The sequence below is a fragment of the Schistocerca piceifrons genome, chromosome 2 (assembly GCF_021461385.2).
Source record: "Schistocerca piceifrons isolate TAMUIC-IGC-003096 chromosome 2, iqSchPice1.1, whole genome shotgun sequence".
Lineage (NCBI taxonomy): Eukaryota > Metazoa > Arthropoda > Insecta > Orthoptera > Acrididae > Schistocerca > Schistocerca piceifrons.
In genome coordinates, this window is record NC_060139.1 from 551000505 (window position 1) to 551023973 (window position 23469).

General features: G+C 37.8%; 1 protein-coding gene across 1 annotated transcript in view; it reads left to right on the plus strand.

Annotated features, from left to right (window-relative positions):
- Nucleotides 1–23469, plus strand: part of LOC124775577 (inactive rhomboid protein 1) — a 293959-nt gene that overhangs the window by 185790 nt on the left and 84700 nt on the right. Inside the window, exons 7-9 of the mRNA XM_047250407.1 lie at nucleotides 9081–9264; nucleotides 13296–13370; nucleotides 19029–19190. Coding sequence (XP_047106363.1) covers nucleotides 9081–9264; nucleotides 13296–13370; nucleotides 19029–19190 — 421 coding nt within the window. The remainder of the gene's footprint in view (nucleotides 1–9080; nucleotides 9265–13295; nucleotides 13371–19028; nucleotides 19191–23469) is intronic.

The following is a 23469-nucleotide window of genomic DNA, read 5'->3' on the forward strand; positions in this document are numbered from 1 at the left end:
GCTTCCTGGACTTGGGTAGGCACGCTGGCTCCGGATCGAATCCACCTGCCAGATTAATGACAAGGGCCAGTGTGCCGGCCAGCCTGGATGTGGTTTTCAGGTGGTTTTCCACATCCCCCTAGGTGAATACCGAGCTGGTCCCCACATCCCGCCTCAGGTACACGACTGACAGACATTTGACACACATCTTCACTTTTCCATGATTTACACTAGATGCAGACGGGGTACTTTGATTCCGTCCCGGGGTGTACGGGGTGGCGGCAGGAAGGGCATTTGGCCACCCCTTCAAATTAACATGCCAAATCTGATTTAACCACGCCAGCTCTGCGCACAATTTGGGACAAAGGCGCAAGCAATAGAATAGAATAAATCCTGAAGAAGATAAATTCAGATTTTGGTCCAGCAGTCCTGATTAAATTTAACTGATTTTCATTAACATCAGTACTGAACGTTGGCATAGTTTCTGTGGCTGGATCTGGACTATTCTGTTTTGCCTATTTATCAGTTTTAATTGGTTACTTTTTCTTTGATTTTCACTCTGCCAACATAGAAAAAAGTAAAAATTAGACAGAAACAATATAATTACTATTAAAAACAGTCTTGACCACAATTTATTTAACAAGGTGACCGGTTTCGACCACTACTGTGGTCATCTTCAGACCATTGAGTAGGAACCTCTTTGTTGGAGAATTCTCCAACAAAGAGGTTCCTACTCAATAGTCTGAAGATAACCACAGTAGTGGTCGAAACCGGTCACCTTGTTAAATAAATTGTGGTCAAGACTGTTTTTAATAGTAATTATTTATAAGACATTGATCACTGCTGTTCCCATAATGCATTCAAAAGAAACAATATACATTTTATTATAAATAATTAATATAAAATATAACAATGCAAAATCTAGCATTGTATTATATTATGAGAAGGATAGATTGCTACCCACCATATAGAGGAGATACTGAGTCACAGACAGACACATGTGAGCATTCAGCCAAAAGGCCTTCTTCTGAAGTAGCCAACACATCAACATGCATGCAAGCACAACTCACACACCCATGACCACAGTCTTCGGCCACTGGGGCCAGACTGCAAGCAACTGTGCTTGATGGGAGAAACAGTTTGGGTGGTGGGGGTGAGGAGAAGGGAAATAGTAAAGTGCTGCCTTTGAGTGCATTCAGGGACATGGTGGGATCAGGATAGGGCAGCTAAGTACAGTCAGAGGGTTAGAAGGAGGGGAGGGGGATTGGAAAAGGAGAGATGTTGAAGAAAGAAGAAAATACTGCGGGTGCATTGGTGGAACAGAAAGCTATGTAGTGCTGGAATGGGAGCAGGGAAAGGGATAGGTGAGTGAAGGACAGGGACTAACAAAGATTGAGGCTAGAGGGGTTACAGGTATGTAGATATATTGCAGGGAGAGTTCCCATCTACACAGTTCAGAAAAGCTGGTGTTGGTAGGAAGGATCCAAATGGTACAGGCTGTGAAGCAGCTACTGAAGTGAAGAATGTTATGTTGGGCAGTATGCTTGGCAACTGGATTGTCCAGCTGTCTCTTAGCCACAGTTTATTGGTGGCCATACATGTGGACAGACAGCTTGTTGCTTGTTGTATCAACATAGAATGCAGCTCAGTGATTGCAGCACATGACAGCTTTCACAGGTAGCCCTGCCTTTGATTGGCTAGGTGATGCTTGTGACCGGACTGGAGAAGGTAGTGGTGGGAGGATGTGTGGGACAGAGCTTGCATCTAAGTTTGTTACAGGGATATGAGCCATGAGACAAGGGTTTGGGAACATGAGTAGAGTAAGGATGGAAAAGGATATTCGTAGATTCAGTGGGTGGTTGAGTACCACTGTGAGAGGCATTGGAAGGATAGGCACAATGACAAGTAGTCGAAACCCTGGCTGAGAATGTGATTCAGTTGCTTCAGTCATGGGTGTTTCTGAGACGAAAGGGGGTGCTCCATTGTGGCCAGATGATGAGAATGTCAGTGGTGGTAGGTGACTGGAGAGACAAGCCATGAGAAATTTGTTTCTGCACAAGGTTAGAAGAGGAAATCAGCCAGCTTTTTTGAAGTGCACATATGGAAGCTCTCCTTTTGATGTATCCATCATTTCCATGACCCCCTGGCCTCAACCTTTGCCATTCCATGTCCTTCTCCCACCTATCCACTTCCCCACTCACACTGCAGCACTGCACAGCCTTCTATTCCACCAACACACCCACCAGTCTCTCTCTCTCTCTCTCTCTCTCTCTCTCTCTCTCTGTCTTCCATCTTTTCCCCTCTCCTTTGCTTCTCTCCTTTGCTCTCCCCTGCCTCCCCCCTCCCTCAAACCTCCCGACTGCACCTAGCAGCTCTACCATGTCCGCACTATATCCCTACATGCTCCCACAAGCAACACTACTCCCTCTCCCACCCCTACCTTGCTATCCCTTCTTGTCTCTGCCCCACCCTCCTCTTTACCCCCACACAAGGGCACCCATGTGATGGTCTGTGGTGGTTAGGGGCTAGAACTGGAGGTATGGAATACTTTTAGAAGATTAATGGCAACCTGTGAAGAGCCATAAAAAATGTTTCAGTTCGGACCCTGTTAAAAACCTGCATAATACCAATTTTCTAATCATTTTATTGAAAGAAAAACAAATGATAACCTTATATTTTTTTCTGTTCCCTGAGAACCAGAGGGGCCGCAGTCCATCCTTCCCCTGAGTATGGGCTCCCTTGCCCCCACGATTGAGACTGACTCTCCCCCATTAGGTGCAGTTGCTCACAGTCTGGCTTCAGTGGCCAGAGACGGTGATAACGTGTGTGAGTTTTGCTTGCATGAATGTGTGTGTGTGTGTGTTTTCTATGTTAGAAGAAGGCCTTTTGGCTGAAAGTTCACATATAACAGTCTTTTTGTTGTGCCTTTGCTCATTTAGTTGTGCTTTTACGTGACTCATCATATCCTCTATATTGTGAGTAGCAGTCTATCCTTTTCATAATATTGTCGTTAATGTAAAACTATGAGACAGGAATTCTGGCTAGTAAAAGGTTCAGGAGGTGATAGATTTTTACCACTCTCTATTGATTTAGCCTCTTGAAGCTAAGTATTGGCCATCGGTTTCATAACTTTTATATTTTTCTCAAGTGAATTTTCTTTTTGACATTGATATAAGATATTTGAGACAGTGTGATGTCTGTGAAAACAATAATAGTTTTGTAGCAGTGTGTCACACATAGTAATGTTTTAAAATCAAATAATTCTTAGCTGTTTTAAATGCACTTCCATATAAAATACCTGTAATATATCTTCTAAAAGAATATATCAAGTCTTAGTCAGTAAAACTACTTCATTTATTCCTCTTTCTCCCAAGCAGCTGTATTAACTCCTATGTTTCCCCTGTCACATGATGCTAAACACATTGCATTTTCAAAGAAGATTCTTGTAATATGTTTCACTTGGATTTAGGTGGGATCGTATACTGGTATGAAACTGGTTTGTGCAGTTTAAATGGAAACAATATTTTCTTGGCACTGTTAAGTGGAGGATGAGTTCCTGTAACGTTTTCATGTGAAATTTACAAGAAAAACTGCAGCTAATCTGAAAGTCAAAAAGAAAAAATACTATAAATTACAATTTAAATAATACACGAGAGTAATTCAAAGGCCTGACTGACAATTTTAGTGAAATTGTGACGCTAAAAGAGGATGAGGAGGAGGCAAAGGATGAGGAGGGGAAGAAGAAAAAGAATAATAATAAGAAGAAGAAAGGATAGGGTTTAACATGTCATCAATACTAGAATCATTTATCCTACACTTATAAAAAATAGGACGTGGCATTTAGTAGGACCTCTGCCGTCATACTTCCAATGTTTTTCTTGGCAATTGCTTTTAGGATTTAAATTGTTACCTACAATGTTCATCTAGAAGTTAAAAGAAATTAATGTTACCAATTCTATCCTGACACTCCTATTGGTTGGGCTAGTTGTTGGGGGTTGTTAACTTCCTGGTAGACCAAAACCAGTTTCCTCCAAGCACCAGAGAGTCAGGGCATGTCCCAACATGAACCTTTGCTTGATGGTTCAGTTCAAGCCACAATGCAGCATCTACTTGAACAGCAGTACACAATCAGTTCTGTGTGAAACACAGAAAATCAGCTGCCAAAATGTTTTCACTGACTCAAAAGGTACTTGAGAATGAATGCCTGTCAATTTGACAGTTGTTTCAGTTGGACCAGACATTTTCATAAGGCTGGGATGAGGCTGATGACAAAACTCACTCTGGATGCTCTTCAACATGAAAAGCTGAAGACAGTGTGACTCGTGTGTGAACTTCTAAATACAGATTGTAGAATGAGTGTTCATCTGATAGCTCAGACTGTGGATATACCCAAAACCTTTGTTCACAATATTGCAACCAAATAATTGCAGAAAATATGTGCAAAACTGGTTCCAAAAATTTTGACTGATTTCTGCTTGTTTGTGAAGAACTCCTAGTATTGTGTAGAAATGAGACTACTTTCTGGTAATTTTTTAATATGAGATGAAACATGGGTTATTGAATGCAATACTAAGACAAAGAGACAGAGCTCCCATTGGCATATGATACAGTCGCCATGCCCCAAGAAGGCACACATGAGAAGATCCAAAGTGAAGGCAGTGTCCCTTGTCTTTTTTTGTTGTTAGTAGTATAGCCTGGCATGAGTTCATACCTGCCAGACAGACTGCAAATGCTGTCATTTAAGTGGAAATGCTCAATAAACTGAAAATGGTGTTGTGCACCTCAGACCATACATCACCAGTTCCTGGGAGGCCCTCCAAGACAATGTGCTCAGCCACATCACCTTCTTGGTGAGGGATTAACTGGTCTAAAACAATAAAGCAATGCTGCCCCTGTCCCAACTATGCTCTAGCAGTTCCCTCTCCCTCCCCCACCTCCACCTCCACCTCTCCCCCAGCTTGAGACATTCACAAATGGGTCATGTTTTGAGGCCGTAGACAATGGGAAAGTTGTTACCAGTGCCCTAAAGGACACTCCAACCTCGGCCTCCCAGGGTATCAACACCACTTAGAAATCTTACTGGCAAACATGTATTGATGCAGGAGGGTGCTACTTTGAAGAATTTTGATGCATTGTACCAGTTTTTTTTAACCTTGTGCACCCCTGTCTTTATTTAAAGCATGAGCTATGTGTTAGTTGTGTTTGGTACAGCTGTTTTGTAATTACATGTCATGTCCACAGATCCTATCCAACAATTAGTAAAAATTCAAATATAACTAGAAGGATGTGTCAAGAGTTTATGGTGGACGGTATAAGAAGACTGTAGGGCCCTAAATGTATAATTTTGAAAATTCACTAAGTCAGAATAATAGTTACAGTAGTCACATAAATACAGTACTTGAGAATGTTCACCTAAAATATTTTTGTCATAAAAGCTCACTGCAAGCCACCAGTCATACATTCCTTCAACCTATAGTGCTAACCTGACTAAACAAAAATCAGATGTAAAGGTAACATAGAAATATGACAGTCTGGAAGGTTTACATTAATTAGGTGTTACTTCAGAGATTTTCTTTTTTTTTTTTGTGGATAGTGAAATTCATATTAAATTAAAAGAATGAAGGCCATTGGTGCTAAAAATAGTATTTGAGGATCATGTTTATATTCATATGGTGCTCTGTGTACTGTAAAGCAAGTTTCTTTGTGAATTCTGCTGAAAAATATATGTCATGCTCCATTGTTTGTAGTTCAGTAGGTTCTTATTTGGGGATAATCCTTTAAGGGGAGCCAGAATGATTCATCTACTCCATGTTAATTTTAGCAAATAGAAGGAACATTTTTTTCTAAAACCATTAAACATATTGCTCTGAAATTTGGACTACATGTTCAGTGAATATTTCTCTACAAACTTATAATGCCATGTTAAGAAATATTTATTGGTTTTTGTTTTACAATTTTTTTAAACAGATGCTTATTTTTTCTCTAAAATTTTGCACATTTTCTTCTATAACTCTTGAATTATAAAATATTTTTTTACAATTTGTTATAAAAAGGAAGGAAAAGAAGTAAACAATGTTGTGTATAAATTTTATTGATATACTGTTAGCAGGTTTTGAGAAAATGTTCCTCAAAGATGAAAATTTTATAAAGTTACAGGAAATGGCTTCCAAAGTTTTTTAATACATTCCTGCCCCATATGATGGATTATCAGCATCCTCTTCTCTTTCCAGTGTTAGTTTCCGTTTCACTGGTCTTTTCTTCGCTTTTGCTGCATGTTGTAGGCTTTTCTATCTTCTTCCTGCACCTCTTAGTCTTTCTTCATCAATTAGTCGCATTGTGGAAATGGTGTTGTGTCCTGGTTGGAAACCTAAATGTTTCTGCACATCACATTTGATAATGTTTCCTTCATTGTATGTTGCCACTGCATCATACACTCCAAAATGCAATGTTTTTATCTGTATAAACACTCTCTTGGGAATCCTAATCCAAATTAAATTATTTACACTTTCATTGGGATTTTGTGTTTTCCCATGTATACACTTTTCCAATAAACTTGGCTGTGATAAATCTCTGAATATGGGCTTAATTACATCAATTACAGCATTTGGCAAACTGTTTTTATGGGCATATTCTTTTCCTGATTGGTACTTAAACCATGAGTCATCACCTGTGGGGCACAGTGCATGTTGTGGGTACTCATTTGTAGATGCAGAATGAAAAAATTATGCCCATGCTGCTCTCCTCATATGCTTCTCATATTTTGCCAAATTGCACACCCATAATACCTCTGCAATCTATTAATTGCTTCGTCTGTCACTCTTCCTCTTCCTCCAAGGGTCTTGCCATCACTAAGCTTATGCGATCCTAATGTCTGCCTTAGTTTGCACAAGCAAGCCCCCATGCGCTTCTGCACATGTCCAATGAACTCCTGTTTTTTAATGTGAATTTCATTTCCATAAGGTTTGAGTTCCCCTACAGCTTTATATCCCTTAGAATCACCATCTCCAAGATAGTTAGTGTATTGTACGTTATACCACTCCTGTGTTCTGGAAAAAATTGCTTTTACTCCCTCTACTTCCATCGCTCCACTCGTGCCATGAAAATTTGCTTCACAACTTTTACTAAGTTCATCCTTGGTATTTCCCTTACATCTACAATGTTTTGAGAGAAGAGCAACATCAGTTACTTTGCAACTGTCTCCACTGGTAGCTGTCACAACTCCATTTAGAGATTTATGACCTCTACATTGCCATGATCCATCTAAAGCAGCAGTTAAATCTCTACAATACCCATTATCTGTCACAGCTTCTTCAATTGCTTTCTTCATTGTTGCTTGAGCAATGTCTTCAGCAGAAGATCCCACCAATTCATTATAAAATCCGAACTTGGTTGGTGATTTTGGCAAGTTCATAATTCCATATAACATTATCCCAGCAGCACTGCCCTTGCCAATGCAATGCAAGCCATACATTAGCCTAACATTTATATCATGCACCTTCTTTCCACTATTACCACTATGAGGAATACTGTTAGAATTAGAAAACAAAACTTCTACAACACATTTGTTACACTTCAATAACATTTTACATGCCAAACCAATGTATGAAGTTATTTTCAGCTCCAGTCCTGTTTCTTTGCAAACTTGGCATAATACATTATGTTTCAAAATATTAGAGAGCAAGGAAATGTTAATTATTTCATTCACATCATTACTGTCACTTTTATAGTTTTCAAATTTTTCTTTGCTGTCACATTTTCTTGTTGGAAGAAGTTCTATCATATTCATTCGGAGTAGTCGGTGAAGCAGTCTGAGCAGCATCTCCCTTCAAAGCAACAAAAGATTTCTTCTTCCAATCATTGTGCCTTTTCTTAAACACTTGATTGCTGAAGCAGGGCATATTGATATCGACAAACCAAATATGTAAAACAGGTACAAGCAAAACAACACAAAGCAAACTCCACAAGTCAACACATATGGTATAGTGCTTATGTTTACCAATATGAACAGTCACTTGTCACAGAGATAAAGCCATACAATACTGGAAAACAAAACACTGTCTAATTCCGCAAAGATACCCTGCTTGCAGCCAGTAAGCTGCGCCGTCAGAGGTGACACACCCAGTCGCTACAACCGTTTACGCGGCGCATCAATTTTGGAGCGATAAAAATACACACTTAGAATTCACTTAGAAGGGTGAAACTTGATTTGTTTTATTCAGAAAACTTCTAATAATTTTATGATGAATTTTGTCATTTTCATCGCTCCGGCTTGCCTTAATAATAAGCTCTCATCATTTAAGTGAGGGAATATTACCAGTGTGCTACTTTTGAAAAACTGATCCCCAGGACAACAAAAAACAATAGCAAAAAAGAAAATTTTGTGAAAAAATAGATAGAGAAATGCCATTGGATTATTTAAAAGATTCATATCAAGAAAATCTCCATAATATACTCATACAGTTCAGAAAATTAGTGCCAAAATTATCATCATTTCTCTTAGCTTATTTATTGCAAGCTATAGAAAGCTTATCAAATAAATACACAGTCAGTTAATTTGGAGGGCTTCGTACTTTCAGCAAATTTTTCCTCATAAAATAAATAAATATATATATATATATATTAAAAAATAAAACCACAACTGAAAGACCTTCATTTTGAGAACAAATAACTTGCCCAATACGCAAGACAGAACATGAAAGAAGACACTCATAATTACTTTTAAAAATGAAGGTTTCCTTAGTTAAGTGCAACGAGTTACCTTTTATTATTCTGGTTGCAGTTATTTCTGGAAACCTTTATTCACTACAGTCGTAGTGTTGCACATCTATGATGGATAAAATTCTTACTTTTAAAAATGTTTTCCATGATCTGAATTAGTAATTGTGTGTATTGATATTCCAGTTTTCATTTTGTTATTTAAAGTCTAATTTTATAAGCAAACTTCAAATTACTGATACTTAGAAAACACACAGTTTTCTCCTTTTTACTATACTAATATTTAGCAGTCATCATCCAGTTTTTATTAACATTACTAGATCTTTTCTTCTATCGTAGATGTACCAAACTAATTTTTGGCTTATAAACACATATCTTTGTTTCAGACAATCCATGAGACAAGCATATTCTAAAAGAATAGACTTCAAGGAACACCTGGATGACACAGAGGACCACCGTCCCTTTTTTACATACTGGGTAACAACAGTTCAGGTTCTCATTCTCATCATATCAATAGCCTGCTATGGACTGGGACCTGTTGGTATAGATCTGAATCACAGGTCAGGCCAGGTATGGTTGCAAGATCAAGTTTAAATCTGTATGCATTCAACATCCTAGATTCAAAATCTAAATTAGTTACTGCTGATTTGGAATTAAGTACTATAATTTCATCATAAATTTGTCAACAGTGGTAATTACTGTCTCTGGTAAATTAAAGAAAGACAGTAGAAATGTAGTCAGACATTGTTAAAATTTACTGCCATGCCTTCAAGACCACCATGAAACAAGTGCAACTTTGAAAAGCTATTTATGGTTCAGATACATATGTTAGGTTTGAAGGAGAGGTCTGGAAACAGAACTTCATAATTTAGCCCAGGCCTTCTCAAAGAGAAAAGCATACACGGTTAATTAATAGTGCATCCATCAATAGAAACACTGGTATGAAATAACAATAAGAAACGGATAGAGCAGCATTGCGTGGTAGACATGTTCATTGGAAAATGATTTCTAGATATTATCAGCTATTTTTATAGGTGCTTTATCGGACACAAACAAAACAAATCACACACAGTTTCACTGGTGCATAACTCTCACACATAGCCACTGTCATCTCTGGCCACTAAGGCCCAACTACAACTGAAGCCTTTGATGGGATAAATAGTACAGAAGAACTGTGAATTGGAGAGGAACAGGGATACAGGGGTAGGGGTTGGGGAAGATTCAAGTGTTGGAGGGGGGGGAGGGGAGGGGGACAAAGGGATTAGGAGAGAAGTAGAGAAGGAGAAAAGACTATGCAGATGCACTGGCCAGATAGAAATCCGTTGTAAAGTAGAAGTGGGAGAAGGGAGGGGAATAGGCAGTTGGAGGACAGGGAGTAATGAAGGGGGGTTTGGGTAATGAAGGATATATTGCAGTGATAATTCCCACCTACATTATCCAGAAAAACTCGTGTTGGTAGGAAGAATCCAAATGGCACAGGCTGTGAAGCAGTCTTAAGGTCAAGGATATCATGTTGGATGGCAGGCTCAACATCTAGATGGTCCAGGTGTCTCTTACCACAGTTTGGCATTATCATGGACAGACAGCTTGTTGGTGGTCATGCCCAGGTAGAACGCAGCACAATGATTATTGCTAAGTTGGTAGGTCACATGGCTACTTTCAAATATGGCCCTGCCTTTGATACAGTAGGAGATGGCTGTGACAGGACTGGAGTAGGTAGTAGTGGGATGATGTATGGGACTGGTCTTGCACTTAGGCCTGCTGCTGGACTGTGAGCCATGGGGTGAGGGGATGGGAGCAGAGATTAAATAGGGACAGACAAGGATATGCATAGGTTGGGGTTCACAGATTCTTTCCACCAATAGCATAACTACATGGGTGAGAACTCTTCCTCCGATACATATTTTTTCCTGTTCTCCACTGGCCTACCCCTTCCCTACTCTTGCTCCAGCCTTACATATGCCTTCTATCCTGCAAGCACATCTGCATAGTGCTTTCCCCTTCTCTGCTTCTCTACTCTCCCCTTTGCTCCTCCCCCCCACCCCCACCCTCCAAATTTAGCCTCACAATGCTGCACCTAGCAGCCTTTCTTGCCCACACAATGTTCCTGCATGCTTCCACAGCTAGCACAGCATCTTCACCCACCCCTTCCCTTGTAGCCCTCCCCCTCACATCTCACACCTCTTCTGTACTCCCACTACCAAGAATGTAGGGTACCAAGCAGTTGGAAAAAGACACAAGTTATTCCCATTTTCAAGAAAGGTCAGTAAAACAATGCACATAATTATGGGTCTTTATCAATGATTTCAATCTGTTGAATTTTGGAACATATTCTGTGCTTATACATTGTGCCATTTCTGAAGAATAAAAAAACTGCTCTACAAAACCAACTTGGGTTTTGTAAACAGAGATCTTGCAAAAACAGCTCACTCTGTTTCTCCATAAAATTCAGAGAACTATACACAGAGGCACTTAAGTTCACACCTTGTTCCTTGACATCTGGAAAGCATTTAATATATTTCTGCACTTTTGTTTAGAGAACAAAATACGAGCTTACAGTGCACCAGGCCAGATTTGTAACTTGATTCGGAGCTTTCTAAGAGATAGGACTCAGTGCATTATTCTTAATGGGATGAAATTATGGAGGTAGAAGTAGTTTCTACATTACATCAAGAGGGCTGTTTACAATATATGTAAATGATCTACCCTTTTCTTCCAGTGATCATCCAGCTGCAGTTGTCCACAGACTTCTTTTAATACTTTCCACCACTTTTTCACTTTTTGCATCGTGTGAGATCTGATAATGTCATTTTCATTACCTTGTATGCAAGTGCATGTGTTCAAGTTAATCCGGACTTTCTTTACGGTTTTATCCGCAGTTCTTATTTTAGTCATTTTATGATATTTCTCTACACTCATCTCATTACTTTTTATTATGAGCTCTAAAGCCCTTGCTATCATCCATCCTTAAAGCCTTATCATCATCATCATCACCATCACCAGTTTATGTTGGCAGCTGTGTCAAACCACTCATAGGTATAAGGGTGTGGGAATGCAGGAGATATCCTACAACAGTAATCTCACTGACAATACAAACATTATATACAAAACCTTTTCCCAGTATTATCCTCCTTGACTCTGTACTTAGCCTTAACAATATGCTACTCATCTTTGTCATCCTACTTCTCCCATACTTCACATTACGCACTATCCTAATGACCTGTTGTGCCTCATCACCATATTGTGAGAAATAATTACACAAGTTCGTAGAGACGAACATAGCACGCACTATTTACTAAAGAAAGAATTCATTATAAAGACACATTTCTTATAATAATGTCCGGAGAACAATCGCTTGACCCTAAACTTCACCTCTCATGCCTGAGAAATCTGTTCAGTGTATTGTATTTCATGTGCTCTGTGATACCACTGATATATTTAGTTAAATTCAGGTGCTTTTCCAGCTACAACCTATGTCCCTTAAACAATTGTATCAATAATATGAAAAGGAAAGTTGCTACTCACCATGTAGTGGAGATGCTGAGTCACAGATAGATATGACAAAAAAGACTGTCACAAATAAAGCTTTCGGCCAGTAAGGCCTTCATCAAAACTAGACGACAGACACCCCCCTCCACACACACACACACACACACACACACACACACACACAAGCTAGTGCAACTCACACACACGACTGCAGTCTCAGGCAACTGAAATCACACGGCAGAGTGAGTGAGTGAGTGAGTGAGTGAGTGTGTGTGTGTGTGTGTGTGTGTGTGTGTGTGTGTGTGTGAGAGAGAGTAGCAACTTTCCTTTTCATAATATTGTTACATTCCATCCTGGATTTTCCATTTTTTGGTTAAACAATTGTATGTAATTCATAATACTTGCTTTGTTGTAATCTCCTGATACTTGATACATTCTCCAATTATTCCATACACTGTTTCAGGAAGCTATATTAGGTAGATTTTCTGCTATTATACCCACTGATCTCCACCTTGCATATTTTTTGAGCCGTTTTGCCATATGATGGAAAAACATGCAACGTATGTTACTGCTGTGGCATTGATCTATTTTTACTTTGTTAATGGTGTACCAGTGTCTATAACAACTTACTAGAGAATATAATAAGCAGAAAATTATGGTTCAGAAGTTGAAAAGAAGGAAAAAACTCCACAGACAACTCAAACACTCTGTGAACATAAAACTCTGTATCTGCGTGCATAGCTTCCTGGAAGACTCTTAAACCCATAATTCATATAAAAACATATTTACAACAAACTCTGTCTTCAGCTACCTGCCATCTATTTTTGCCTAAATATCCCTGGTACCCATGGGCTGCAGCATCTTAACCAAACATTCTCCCTACACTGCCTAGCGTAATGCCCTCTTTTACAGCCTACCCAGGATATCACATTGTGTGATTCAGTGCACAGGAACACAGACATTTTTGGTATCTGAAGGGATCATTTTCGTATAATCATAACTATTTTGTTATACAGTCATAACTATTTTGTCATAATATTATATCTATCATAAATGAAGTGATTTTTGTTTGAGCTGTTAAAACTTCTACTTCTTTATCTTATTTGTTTCAGGTACTGGTAACAAGTCTGTCTCTTCAACAAGTGGATTACCAGGAACCAGCTAACTTCTGGATAGGGCCAAGAGCAGTAAGTTACAAAAGGATGGTAGAGCTAAGTCAGTTTCAGAATATGTTGCCTAAAATATTCAGGATATTGTTAATTCATTATAAAAATATAGGCACTAATGGCAAATGAAATTTTGTAAAGTTGTGCAATTTTGAATCACTGATGTGCCACAACTTTGCTATGAAATCCAGAGTTCCTGCTGCTGTGTCATGTAGAATGCAACTAAACAAATTGCAAGTACAGTACTTTACTTCACTAAATGAATATGTGCTTAGCCACACTACTACCATTTCAAAATAATAATTAATTACTGTTTGAATAACTTCAATGAAACAAATCTAGGGAATTTGGGAGTGAAATATTGGCACAGAGCCCATTTTTCAAATATATGGCTCACAAAGCTTTCTTATGACCATGGTTTCTTTTTTTTTACAGTTTTGTATTTTAAGATGGCTTAATTCATTACTTCCTATAAATATTTGTAAATTAGAGGTAATCACAAATTTCCTGTATAATGTTAAATACAAGAGCTGACAATATGTTAAGCAATATTGGCATATGTTCTGAAACCAAATTAATTCAGGACCCGTAGTAAAATGAATATATAATGACCACTTACATTTCATGAAGATGACATGCAGCAAAAGTATCTGGGACAAATAATTCATTATACACATGATCTTGTCCATAATCCACCTATGAACACAGTGCAGTTATGTTAGTTGAAATGTAGTTACCACAGCTGCAGTTTAATATTTACAGATGGGCTAATCTGGTATCTTATAAAATTAAACAGAAATGTATATCAAAACAAAACATGCATTTATGTTCAATAACTTCATTAGTAGTGGAAACTAAATATTGATAAGACCAAATAATTTAACAAAACAGAGAACCCTTTCAACAAATGTAACTGAAAGCAGTGGCTGTGTTGTGGGATTAAATGAGTGAACAAGGTTGAAGCAGCAAGATACCTTACCTGAGCTCCCCATTCACTGTGATGTGGAATTTCATTTAGCAAGAACTGAGATAAATAAAAGTTTTATTGCACAGAAGAAATCAATAAATCTGCTGAGTAATTATGTTGGTTTAATAAAATGTTATCACATCTGCAGGTATGTGAAAGTCAACAGAATTGTGCATTATTTATAACAAATCATGAGATTCATTAAATCTTAGAGGTCAAATTGCATGTACATTATCACAATAAAGTCATGACTCTAGTATTCTATAGGGTAGAAAAGTCTTTCATGAAAACTAAATACAAAATGTACAAAACTGAAACATTATGATGAGGGAAAGAAATGTAAGCAACTGAAGGAAACCCATAATGTATAGAGGGCATTCAAATGAAACGCGGTCACTAGCGTAAAGAAACAGTAATGATTTTATTAACTCAAAAATGGAGTTATACATAGTACACATACTCAAAAATAGTAGCCAAACCTGTTGGCACATTCAGTCTTTTGTTGACACCAACTGGTCGATTCCATCCTTGGAGAAGCTAGTAGGCTGCTGTCAGATCCAGGCCTGGACCCACCACACACTTCGTTGTCCTTTGTGAATTCATATCCACGAGCAGTTTGTTTTAGAGGTCCAAACACCAATGGATATTGTCCGCAGTGATTCTGCAGTTGTCCAAGACTAAAGCATTCACTTCTGCAACCATTTCCAGTGTGATGACATGATGAGTCTGTCCAGGACGAGCATCATCCTCCAGTGACTCGCGCCCCACAAGGAATCGTTTGCCCCATTCCACAAAACTGGAATGACTCAGACTGTACTCGCCATACACAGCCTTCATATGTTGACACATTTCACAGCCTCCAACTTCCTCTGCGGCCAAAACTCGAATCACTCCTCATTGTTCCTACTTACTCACCTGCTTGTTTGGTAGTGGACGATAACTTGTGTGACCACGTTCTCTTCGGCGTGAAACCACACTGGCACTATGCAACATTAAATGGTGTGCACACATCAGTCTCTCTGCCAATACTTGGCGCCACCATACATGCAGTAATGTGGTGCCACTTTACGTGTAAGGCAAAGGTAGACACTCTGACCAGGCTTCATTTGAATGAATATCATAATAAGAGAAACAAAATAACTGTTCTAATTCTATTACTATCCACTCCATTATGTTTCTATTTCAAGCCATCAATGACTTACATTCCTTCTTTTCTCTTTTCTGTGAATGTTCCTTTCAGTGGTTCCCTCTCCAGTTCATGAAGAAGGAAACTTCTATAGTGAAAAATCAAAGTTCATTATCATGCAAATACTCCAGGAGTAAAAGAGATCACTCACAAAAAGCAGAAGCTGTGAGTTATCAACAGGTGGGGTGTGGGTTGTGTCATGTGGGGTGGATAGAGGGAATAGGCAGGAATAGAGGTTCGAGGTGTGAAGCTACCAGCTCAGAGAAAGGCAGCCAGTTTGCACTCCAACACCTATCCATCACATGCCTGGCCCATACACCTGCCACCCCTCCCTCTTGGATTCCCAGCCAGTAATTTGGCTGCCTTCGTCTTAGCCTCTAGCCACCCACCCCCAGCCCCTCTTCATGCCTCCTGGTTCTCTCTCCCTATACCGTGTGTGTGTGTGTGTGTGTGTGTGTGTGTGTGTGTGTGTGTGTGTGTGTGTGTGTGTGTGTGTGTATATGTTTTTGTGTGTGTGTGTGTGTGTGTGTGTGTGTGTGTGTGTGTGTGTGTGTGTGTGTAATTTTCCTGTAACTCAAGAAAGGATTTATTCGAGAAGCTAGCAAGTTTTCTCTCTTTTTTTGTGTAACTCAATTCTTCTGCTTTTCGGTGAGTGGTCCCCTTTACTCCTAAAGTATTTACCGGTACATGCTACCAGAACTTTCCTACTATAATTAAAAGGTTCATTATAAGATTTTTATATTGTATTCACACTCTAGTTGGAATGTAAAGTCTTTGTACATTTTTCCTGCTCTTTTTTCAGAAAGTGTGAATAAAAATGTAAACAAGTAGAGATCTTTGGTTTTCTAAAAATAGAACTATGAACTATAAAGTAGAATACTCAGGACCATGAACAAAGAAAGATAAACATATCAACATTATAGTGCACCACAAGGATCATATTCATTGAGTAACTGATGTGTGGAAAAATGTAGATATGTAAATTATATTTAAAGCAGTGCAGCAGAATGACTTAAGCATTGTAAAATATTGCAATATAAAGAATTAATGCATATTGTATTAAACCCAGAAGAGGTATTCTGAGACCATGTGATGCTACTCTTCAATGTGTGAGTGCCCTGTGTACTCTTTGAAATCTTTTCCATGCCTTATGAATCAACAGTGCGGCTTTTAATACACAGGAACACAAGTAATACCCTAGCACTTTCTCATCATATACTCCCCTGCAAATGTTTCAGGCTGCAAAATAGTCTAAAATTTTCTGCACTACTTAAAAAAATACTTCATGCCTCCACTCATAATGTCACACTCAAAGAAATTGTCATTCAGTTATATTCTGCTTTACATTTGTTACAGTTTCAAATGGAATTAAGTTGTACAAAATGTACCTAAAAAACTAACATTGAGATTTAAACTCAGTTATTTTTAAAACTTGATCAGTCTAACAAAATGGTTCAAATGGCTCTGAGCACTATGGGACTTAACTTCTGAGGTCATCAGTCCCCTAGAACTTAGAACTGCTTAAACCTAACTAACCTAAGGACATCACACACATCCATGCTCGAGGCAGGATTCGAACCTGCGACCGTAGCAGTCGCGCGGTTCCAGACTGTAGCACCTAGAACCGCTCGGCCACTCTGGCAGGCTTCAGTCTAACAACTTTACTTCTTGATGTGTTGATGCTTATCATAAGATCTTCAGTTGGTGGTTTCTCAATGGCGTTTCTGATATTTTACTAGTGTGAGTTGCCTGTATTATCAAAGATTTGCACTCCATTGCTGCTTTCAGACTAAGAAGTGGGTGAATCTTTGATAATGCTAGTCATTTATACTGCTGAAACACCAGAAAAACCACTAAATGACTATCGATCAAAGATCGTGTGATGAACTGCGACAGGTAACATGTCGAGAAGTGGCAACAGAAAGCTCAGCAAGTTTATAACATAATTTCTCTTCTGCAAACTCTTTGATGGAAATCATTGTATACCCTTCTCCTCTACATCCATGAATAAATGTGCCTGCAGCCAGATGCTCCTTGACATCTGGATGATGTTATTCTGATATTGCTTGTATGTGGAAAAGAAGATATCCACAATGATTCTAAGACAGAAAGGCACTTCATGAAAAAGGATTACTATCAGCAGCACAGTTCCTATCATTGTGAAGAATATTTCATTCACAAAATAATACCACTCATCGTTATTTAAATGCTTTAACACACATGAACAAAATTATCGTTTACGAGATTCTCACTCCTCTGTAAATGAAGTAATCAACAGAAAGTTCTTTTATTCCTTTGTAAATGTCACTGTATTACCCAACAGACATTTTATAAGCTCTGGCAAGTTCTTGAATGCATGTTTACTCATGTGTTTGACACCTTTTTGTAATAATGGAACACTTTGTAGAAAATGCATCCTGTTATTATAAGCAGTAAAATAGCCGTCAAACCCTCATTTCTTTAGCTAGATTTATACAATATGTTCTAGGCCTAGCACCATAAATGATTTCTATAATTCCCTTCTGTGTTTTGAAATGTTATCTCTATAAGTCAAATTTCCCTAAAAATAATTTTCTGTAAATGATTAGTGAAGGGACTCATTCATTTTTTAATCACTTATAGCAACCTACTACAGTTGTGGCTCCATTACATCCATGGTTTGCTGTTAACAGTTTACTCATTCATTGTGTTCTATAAATCCCATTACAAAAGAGAACTTGTGGGGATAAGGGATGAATCAAAGTATGCTTTAAAAATCAGAGGCGACTGATGGAAACTAATTTTGAACAACACGAAACTTCAGCTTCTCCTAATGTATCAAATGTTCAAATAACTTACGGGACTGCAGCCAGATAACATCCCCAACAACCGGTTGTCAAGGATTTATCTACTGCATTCTAATAAGTTAGTTGAATAATTTTAAACACTGAATTCATAATAAACTATCATTAACCTCTTACTGTCTATTATTTATGATTAGACGGACTAAATTTAACATAGGAAAGGTGTGACTTTGGAAAAAATAAGATTTTCAACATCCTTAGTTATACTAATTAGCTGTTATTCATATCCTACTGCTACCTTAACATCTATATGACCATATTAAAGTTGTGTCCTGCTTGCAGCTCCACAACCAGACACTATCTTCTTAGTGGATTTCATTGTTTAAATAAATTGTAGTTAGTTTGTTATAGATTGCAATAGTTTATGGTCTGCAAGAAGCACTGAACTAAAATTTCTGTACATGGTCGTATCAAAATTTTACAACAGCCCATTTGCTTCAACCACCTGTCAATATTTTCAAATATTTCAGTAACAGCAAGAGGTCTAAAGAACTAAATTTTATTTTAATACCTGTATTACCTACTATAATGACAACATTTGCATCTCACTACATTGTAAGTGAATGATCATTAATGTATGATAGGAACAACAAGGAGCTTGATGCTGAATAGAATTTACCCCAAGACTTATTTATAAATATAATTTTGGATTGGTATTTTGTAAGTATGTTAAAATTTTACAGGCCGATTTAATCCATCTTGGAGCAAAATTCGCACCTTGCATGAGGAAAGATGCCAAGATTATCAAGGAAATTGAGAAGGGGAGGGAAAAGGAGAGAGAAACAGCCTGTTGCATTCGGAATGATGATTCTGGTTGTGTTCAGTCATCACAAGCAGACTGTTCAGTAAGTTCTCAAGAAGAATGTACAGTTAAAACAATAAATCATTTTGTTGTCTGCATTTGCCCAAAGAAAAATGTATAATGCTTGAATGTGGAGTTATCTAAGATTTATTTACCTAAAATAGTCAAAATGATTCATTCACCCAGAATGTATGCTTTTGGAGACAAATGAAATCTGAAAAGTTTTCAAGGAACTCCTCTAAGATCTCCAGACAAGAAGAAACAAAGTGAAATATTACCTAAAAATAAGTTCAATAATGATTTAACTCTCAAACACGTTTAATAATGCATGCAAAATAAACCATATTTCCAAGCTTTACTATGTGCCTTTTATGAGTGAAAACTTGAAAACTCCATCTGATGGCCCTGTTGGACCATTCAGTATAGACTGGCTGCCAAGGGCATCAGTTGGATGTGGTGTGGAGGGGGCTCATGGGGTCAGCACACTGCTCTCCTGGCCATTGCTGACTTTCCAAAGCTGAGGGCCGCTACTTCTCACTCAAGCAGCTCTTAAGTTGGTGTTCTGAAGCTGAGTGCACCTCATTCCAGGCCTTCTTACCAAGGCAAAATCCCTGGCAGTACAGGAGCTGAACTTGGATCCTCCACACAGCAGTCAACTACACTACCACTTAGCTACAAAGATGGACTTTTATGACTGGCACATCAAAATCTCCACCGAGTTCATACATGGGCAGTGCAGGCACATATTTTTTAGAATACAGTTACATATTTTATTTTATGAATATTCTTTTCTAGTTTAAATCATTTGTAATTTTCTCTTGCATATGCTGCATAGGGCTCACTTGTGTACAGTATTTAAAAGAATAATTTCTGTTGATTAATGCTGTCTGCATGAAAACATGGATATTTACCTGCCAACACAGCTCCAGACAGATTTATTTATTCCCCAAGCAATTTACCTTCTTGTCTATCATTTTATAGCTTAATGTGAAAATATGAGGAAAAAATGCATATACAGTACTCCACAGAGGGTAGGCAATTTGTAAGAAGTAACATAAAAGATCATGGGAACATCAGATAAGTAGAGATGCATACTGCAGTGCAAATTAAAAAAAATTGTGTCTGAGTGTGCACATGCTGTTAATATGTGACAATGTTGACCAAGTACACAGCCACAACAATTGGCCTCTGTGTTGCAGATATGAATGTTCATGAATGTGTAAAGGGCACTAGGATACTCTGCTGACAGGGTTGTACAATTTCAGAAATGGTTTGTGGTGCTGCTGTCTCGTCCACTATTGACCAACAGCATCTCATTATGTCGAATGGAAGTAAGATCCAGTGTGTGTGTAGTTCATTATTCTGTATAATGATGTTTTCTCTCTCTCTCTGATGAATCAGAAAACAGATGAGTGTAGGTTGGTTATACATTATCATTTGTTTATGAAAACTCCAGATCACAATTTGTGCATGAAGAATTATGTCCTAATAAATGCTACACCTTTAAGAGTTCCACATTCCACATTGTAAGAGTTTCTTTTTGCATATACCAATCTACATTATTGGGAACAACCATCAAATGAACTTGTTACTGTGAAATTAGGATGTTATAAGATTAGTTCTCAGCATACAGATGGACTTGGTCAATAAAATATTGTGGGATTCATGAATGAAAATTGTAAATGCTTACTGGTTTTCTCAGATATAACATTTTCTCAGCACCATATGAAGTACATGATTTACACTCCTGATTCAGTGGATATCAAAGCCCTGTCTTCCTTAGATACAAGAAGCCTTGATTGAATCCTCTGCTAACAGTTTCAGAACTACCATAACAAACTGTGTAATCAAATGATCATTTCCCAGCTAGAAATGAATTTGCTGATTTATTTCAGCAATTGCATGATAATAATTTCCAACTGTGAATTTTGTCCTCAGCCAGTCACCTCTGTATCATCTAGCAAAGAATTGAGTATTTTGAAAACAGTACCATTGCCTGGACACAACACCTTGATATATACTGAATTCACTTGCCACGTCCAGTTAGGCCCACCAATTTTCTTTTCATTCATTGAGTTGGCCACAGTTATCACCACTCTAATGCTCTTTGTAATTTATTTCCAGATGTCTGCACTGGATAGTATGTAATGAACTTCATTAGTTCCAATTTTCACTGAATAATTTCATCACACTTAGTCAAACTGTGACTTGTAAGTACTAGTAAATACCAGAAGAAACCATTTTTCATTGTCCTGATTTTTTACTGCTAAATGTTGCCAATTACGTGATGATCATTTGTTGTTGATAGTATTGTGTTGGGCATCTAAGTCACAGTTCACCAGTAACCATATCACTAGTGTTCACATATTCAGATAACAGATTCAGCAAACTGTGAATAAAAACTTAATGAAGAAAATACTTTATCCTGTGTTGTTGATACAAGTGGATTAGTTATCTTTTCTAATACTAAGATGTGGCAACAAAACAGCTGATTCACCTTGTTGGTTTGTAAGAATGAAAGGCATGAGGAAGAACAGCCCGTGATGCTGATAACTTGTCTTTGCAGTGAGTTTCATAACACAGAGCCATTAATCATTAGCATCAGAGTCAAAAACATTGCACACACATGTAAATTATTTTTATTAAAGTGCCCTGTTCTTTAAGAGAACTTCTGTTATGGTGTATGTTCCACTTATTAAAACACCTACTGGGTTGTCTTTGTACTAGGATTGGATCAGTATTGTTGAATGTTAGTGATGGACGTGTTGCCGTAAGCAAATTGGAGGTGCATTTGCAGAGATTGTGACATTTGTAGCAGAACCTGCAGTTTAAGATGAACTCCAAGTCATGGTGCAACTTTGATTTTTTCCACTAATAAATCATTGCGAGAAATGATAAGTGACAGAAAAAAATCCAATTATTGACTGAAGATTGAATGTTGGCTGTTTGGTTTGTAATCTGCCATTTAACCAGTGAACCACCAAGCCACATTTTCAGATTCTTACTAGCATAAAACTGAGTGTCATATCTAAAGCAAGTCTCTTAATAAAACATTCACCCTTTTATTGTACTGGGCAACAGGGTAGAAAACTGTATATTCAATTTCAGCAAAAAATGTTAAAATGTGTGTGAAATCTTATGGGACTTAACTGCTAAGGTCAACAGTCCCTAAGCTTACACACTACTTAACCTAAATTATCCTAAGGACAAACACACTCACCCGTGCCCGAGTGAGGACTCGAACCTCCGCCGGGACCAGCCGCACAGTCCATGACTGCAGCGCCTTAAACAGCTCGGCTAATCCCGCGTGGCCAATTTCAGCAATCAGATGTATGTTGTATGTAAAGTTACTATATGTGTAAGAGAGAAAGTGTTGAATTTACATGTAGCAGTTCCAGATCTCTTATAATTGATCACTTGATCATTATATTCGGTCCTTTGCCAGTTGTGAATTACTGAAATATCAGTGAAGAATGAGCACTTTACTTCCCACAAAAGTATTACATACAGAAAGAGATAAGTGAGTGAATGGTAAATAAACTGGTATCTTTTGTCAGGATTGTAGGAGTATTATGAGTTCTTAGTGTTTTAGTGTGATGGAGGTGTCTTGTTGAGAAAGTACTCTCGTTGTCTTTCTGTCATCAGCATTTCATTTGATAGTGGCAGTGATACATTTTGGAGAAATATTTAAGTAATTATACACTTCAGATACTTTCAAGAACTCACCACACAAAACCATAATTTATAACTGTATAGTTATGCCATTTTAAGGGTCTTCAGTATACATTATAAAATCTCAACTAAACTGCCTATGAATTACTTCCTCATGCAATGTTAGTGGATATTGCATTTTATTAGCCATGATTGACAAATAAAATACTTGAGACCCATTTACTAAATGTTATAAATGTGCACAGTTCATCAGTGCTTTCCAATACAGTTGGCCATCTGAATTCCTGAGAATTATGTGAGTAATAGTACGGTAATAATGACTACCACATGTTACTTAGCTTTAGTAGCGAGTTTCACATTTCAGAGAGAGTTGAAAGAACTTATTGCTTTAAACAATAAGAAAGGGCTCTTAAGTTTTCTTATTCAAGTTATGTAAACAATTAACATACAAACCTCCTGCAAAAACAGTTACAGTAATTTTAAGTGATGGTCTGTTTGTATCTCAGTCATGTATAATTATAAGAAAGTCAATTAACTCAATTAAAATTACTTAAAAGCTATTATCATCTCAGTTTAATAGTCTGTGGTTGTTTGTTGTACTTAAACTCATGATACAAAATCTTACAATGTTGTTACATTCATTCCAGTTA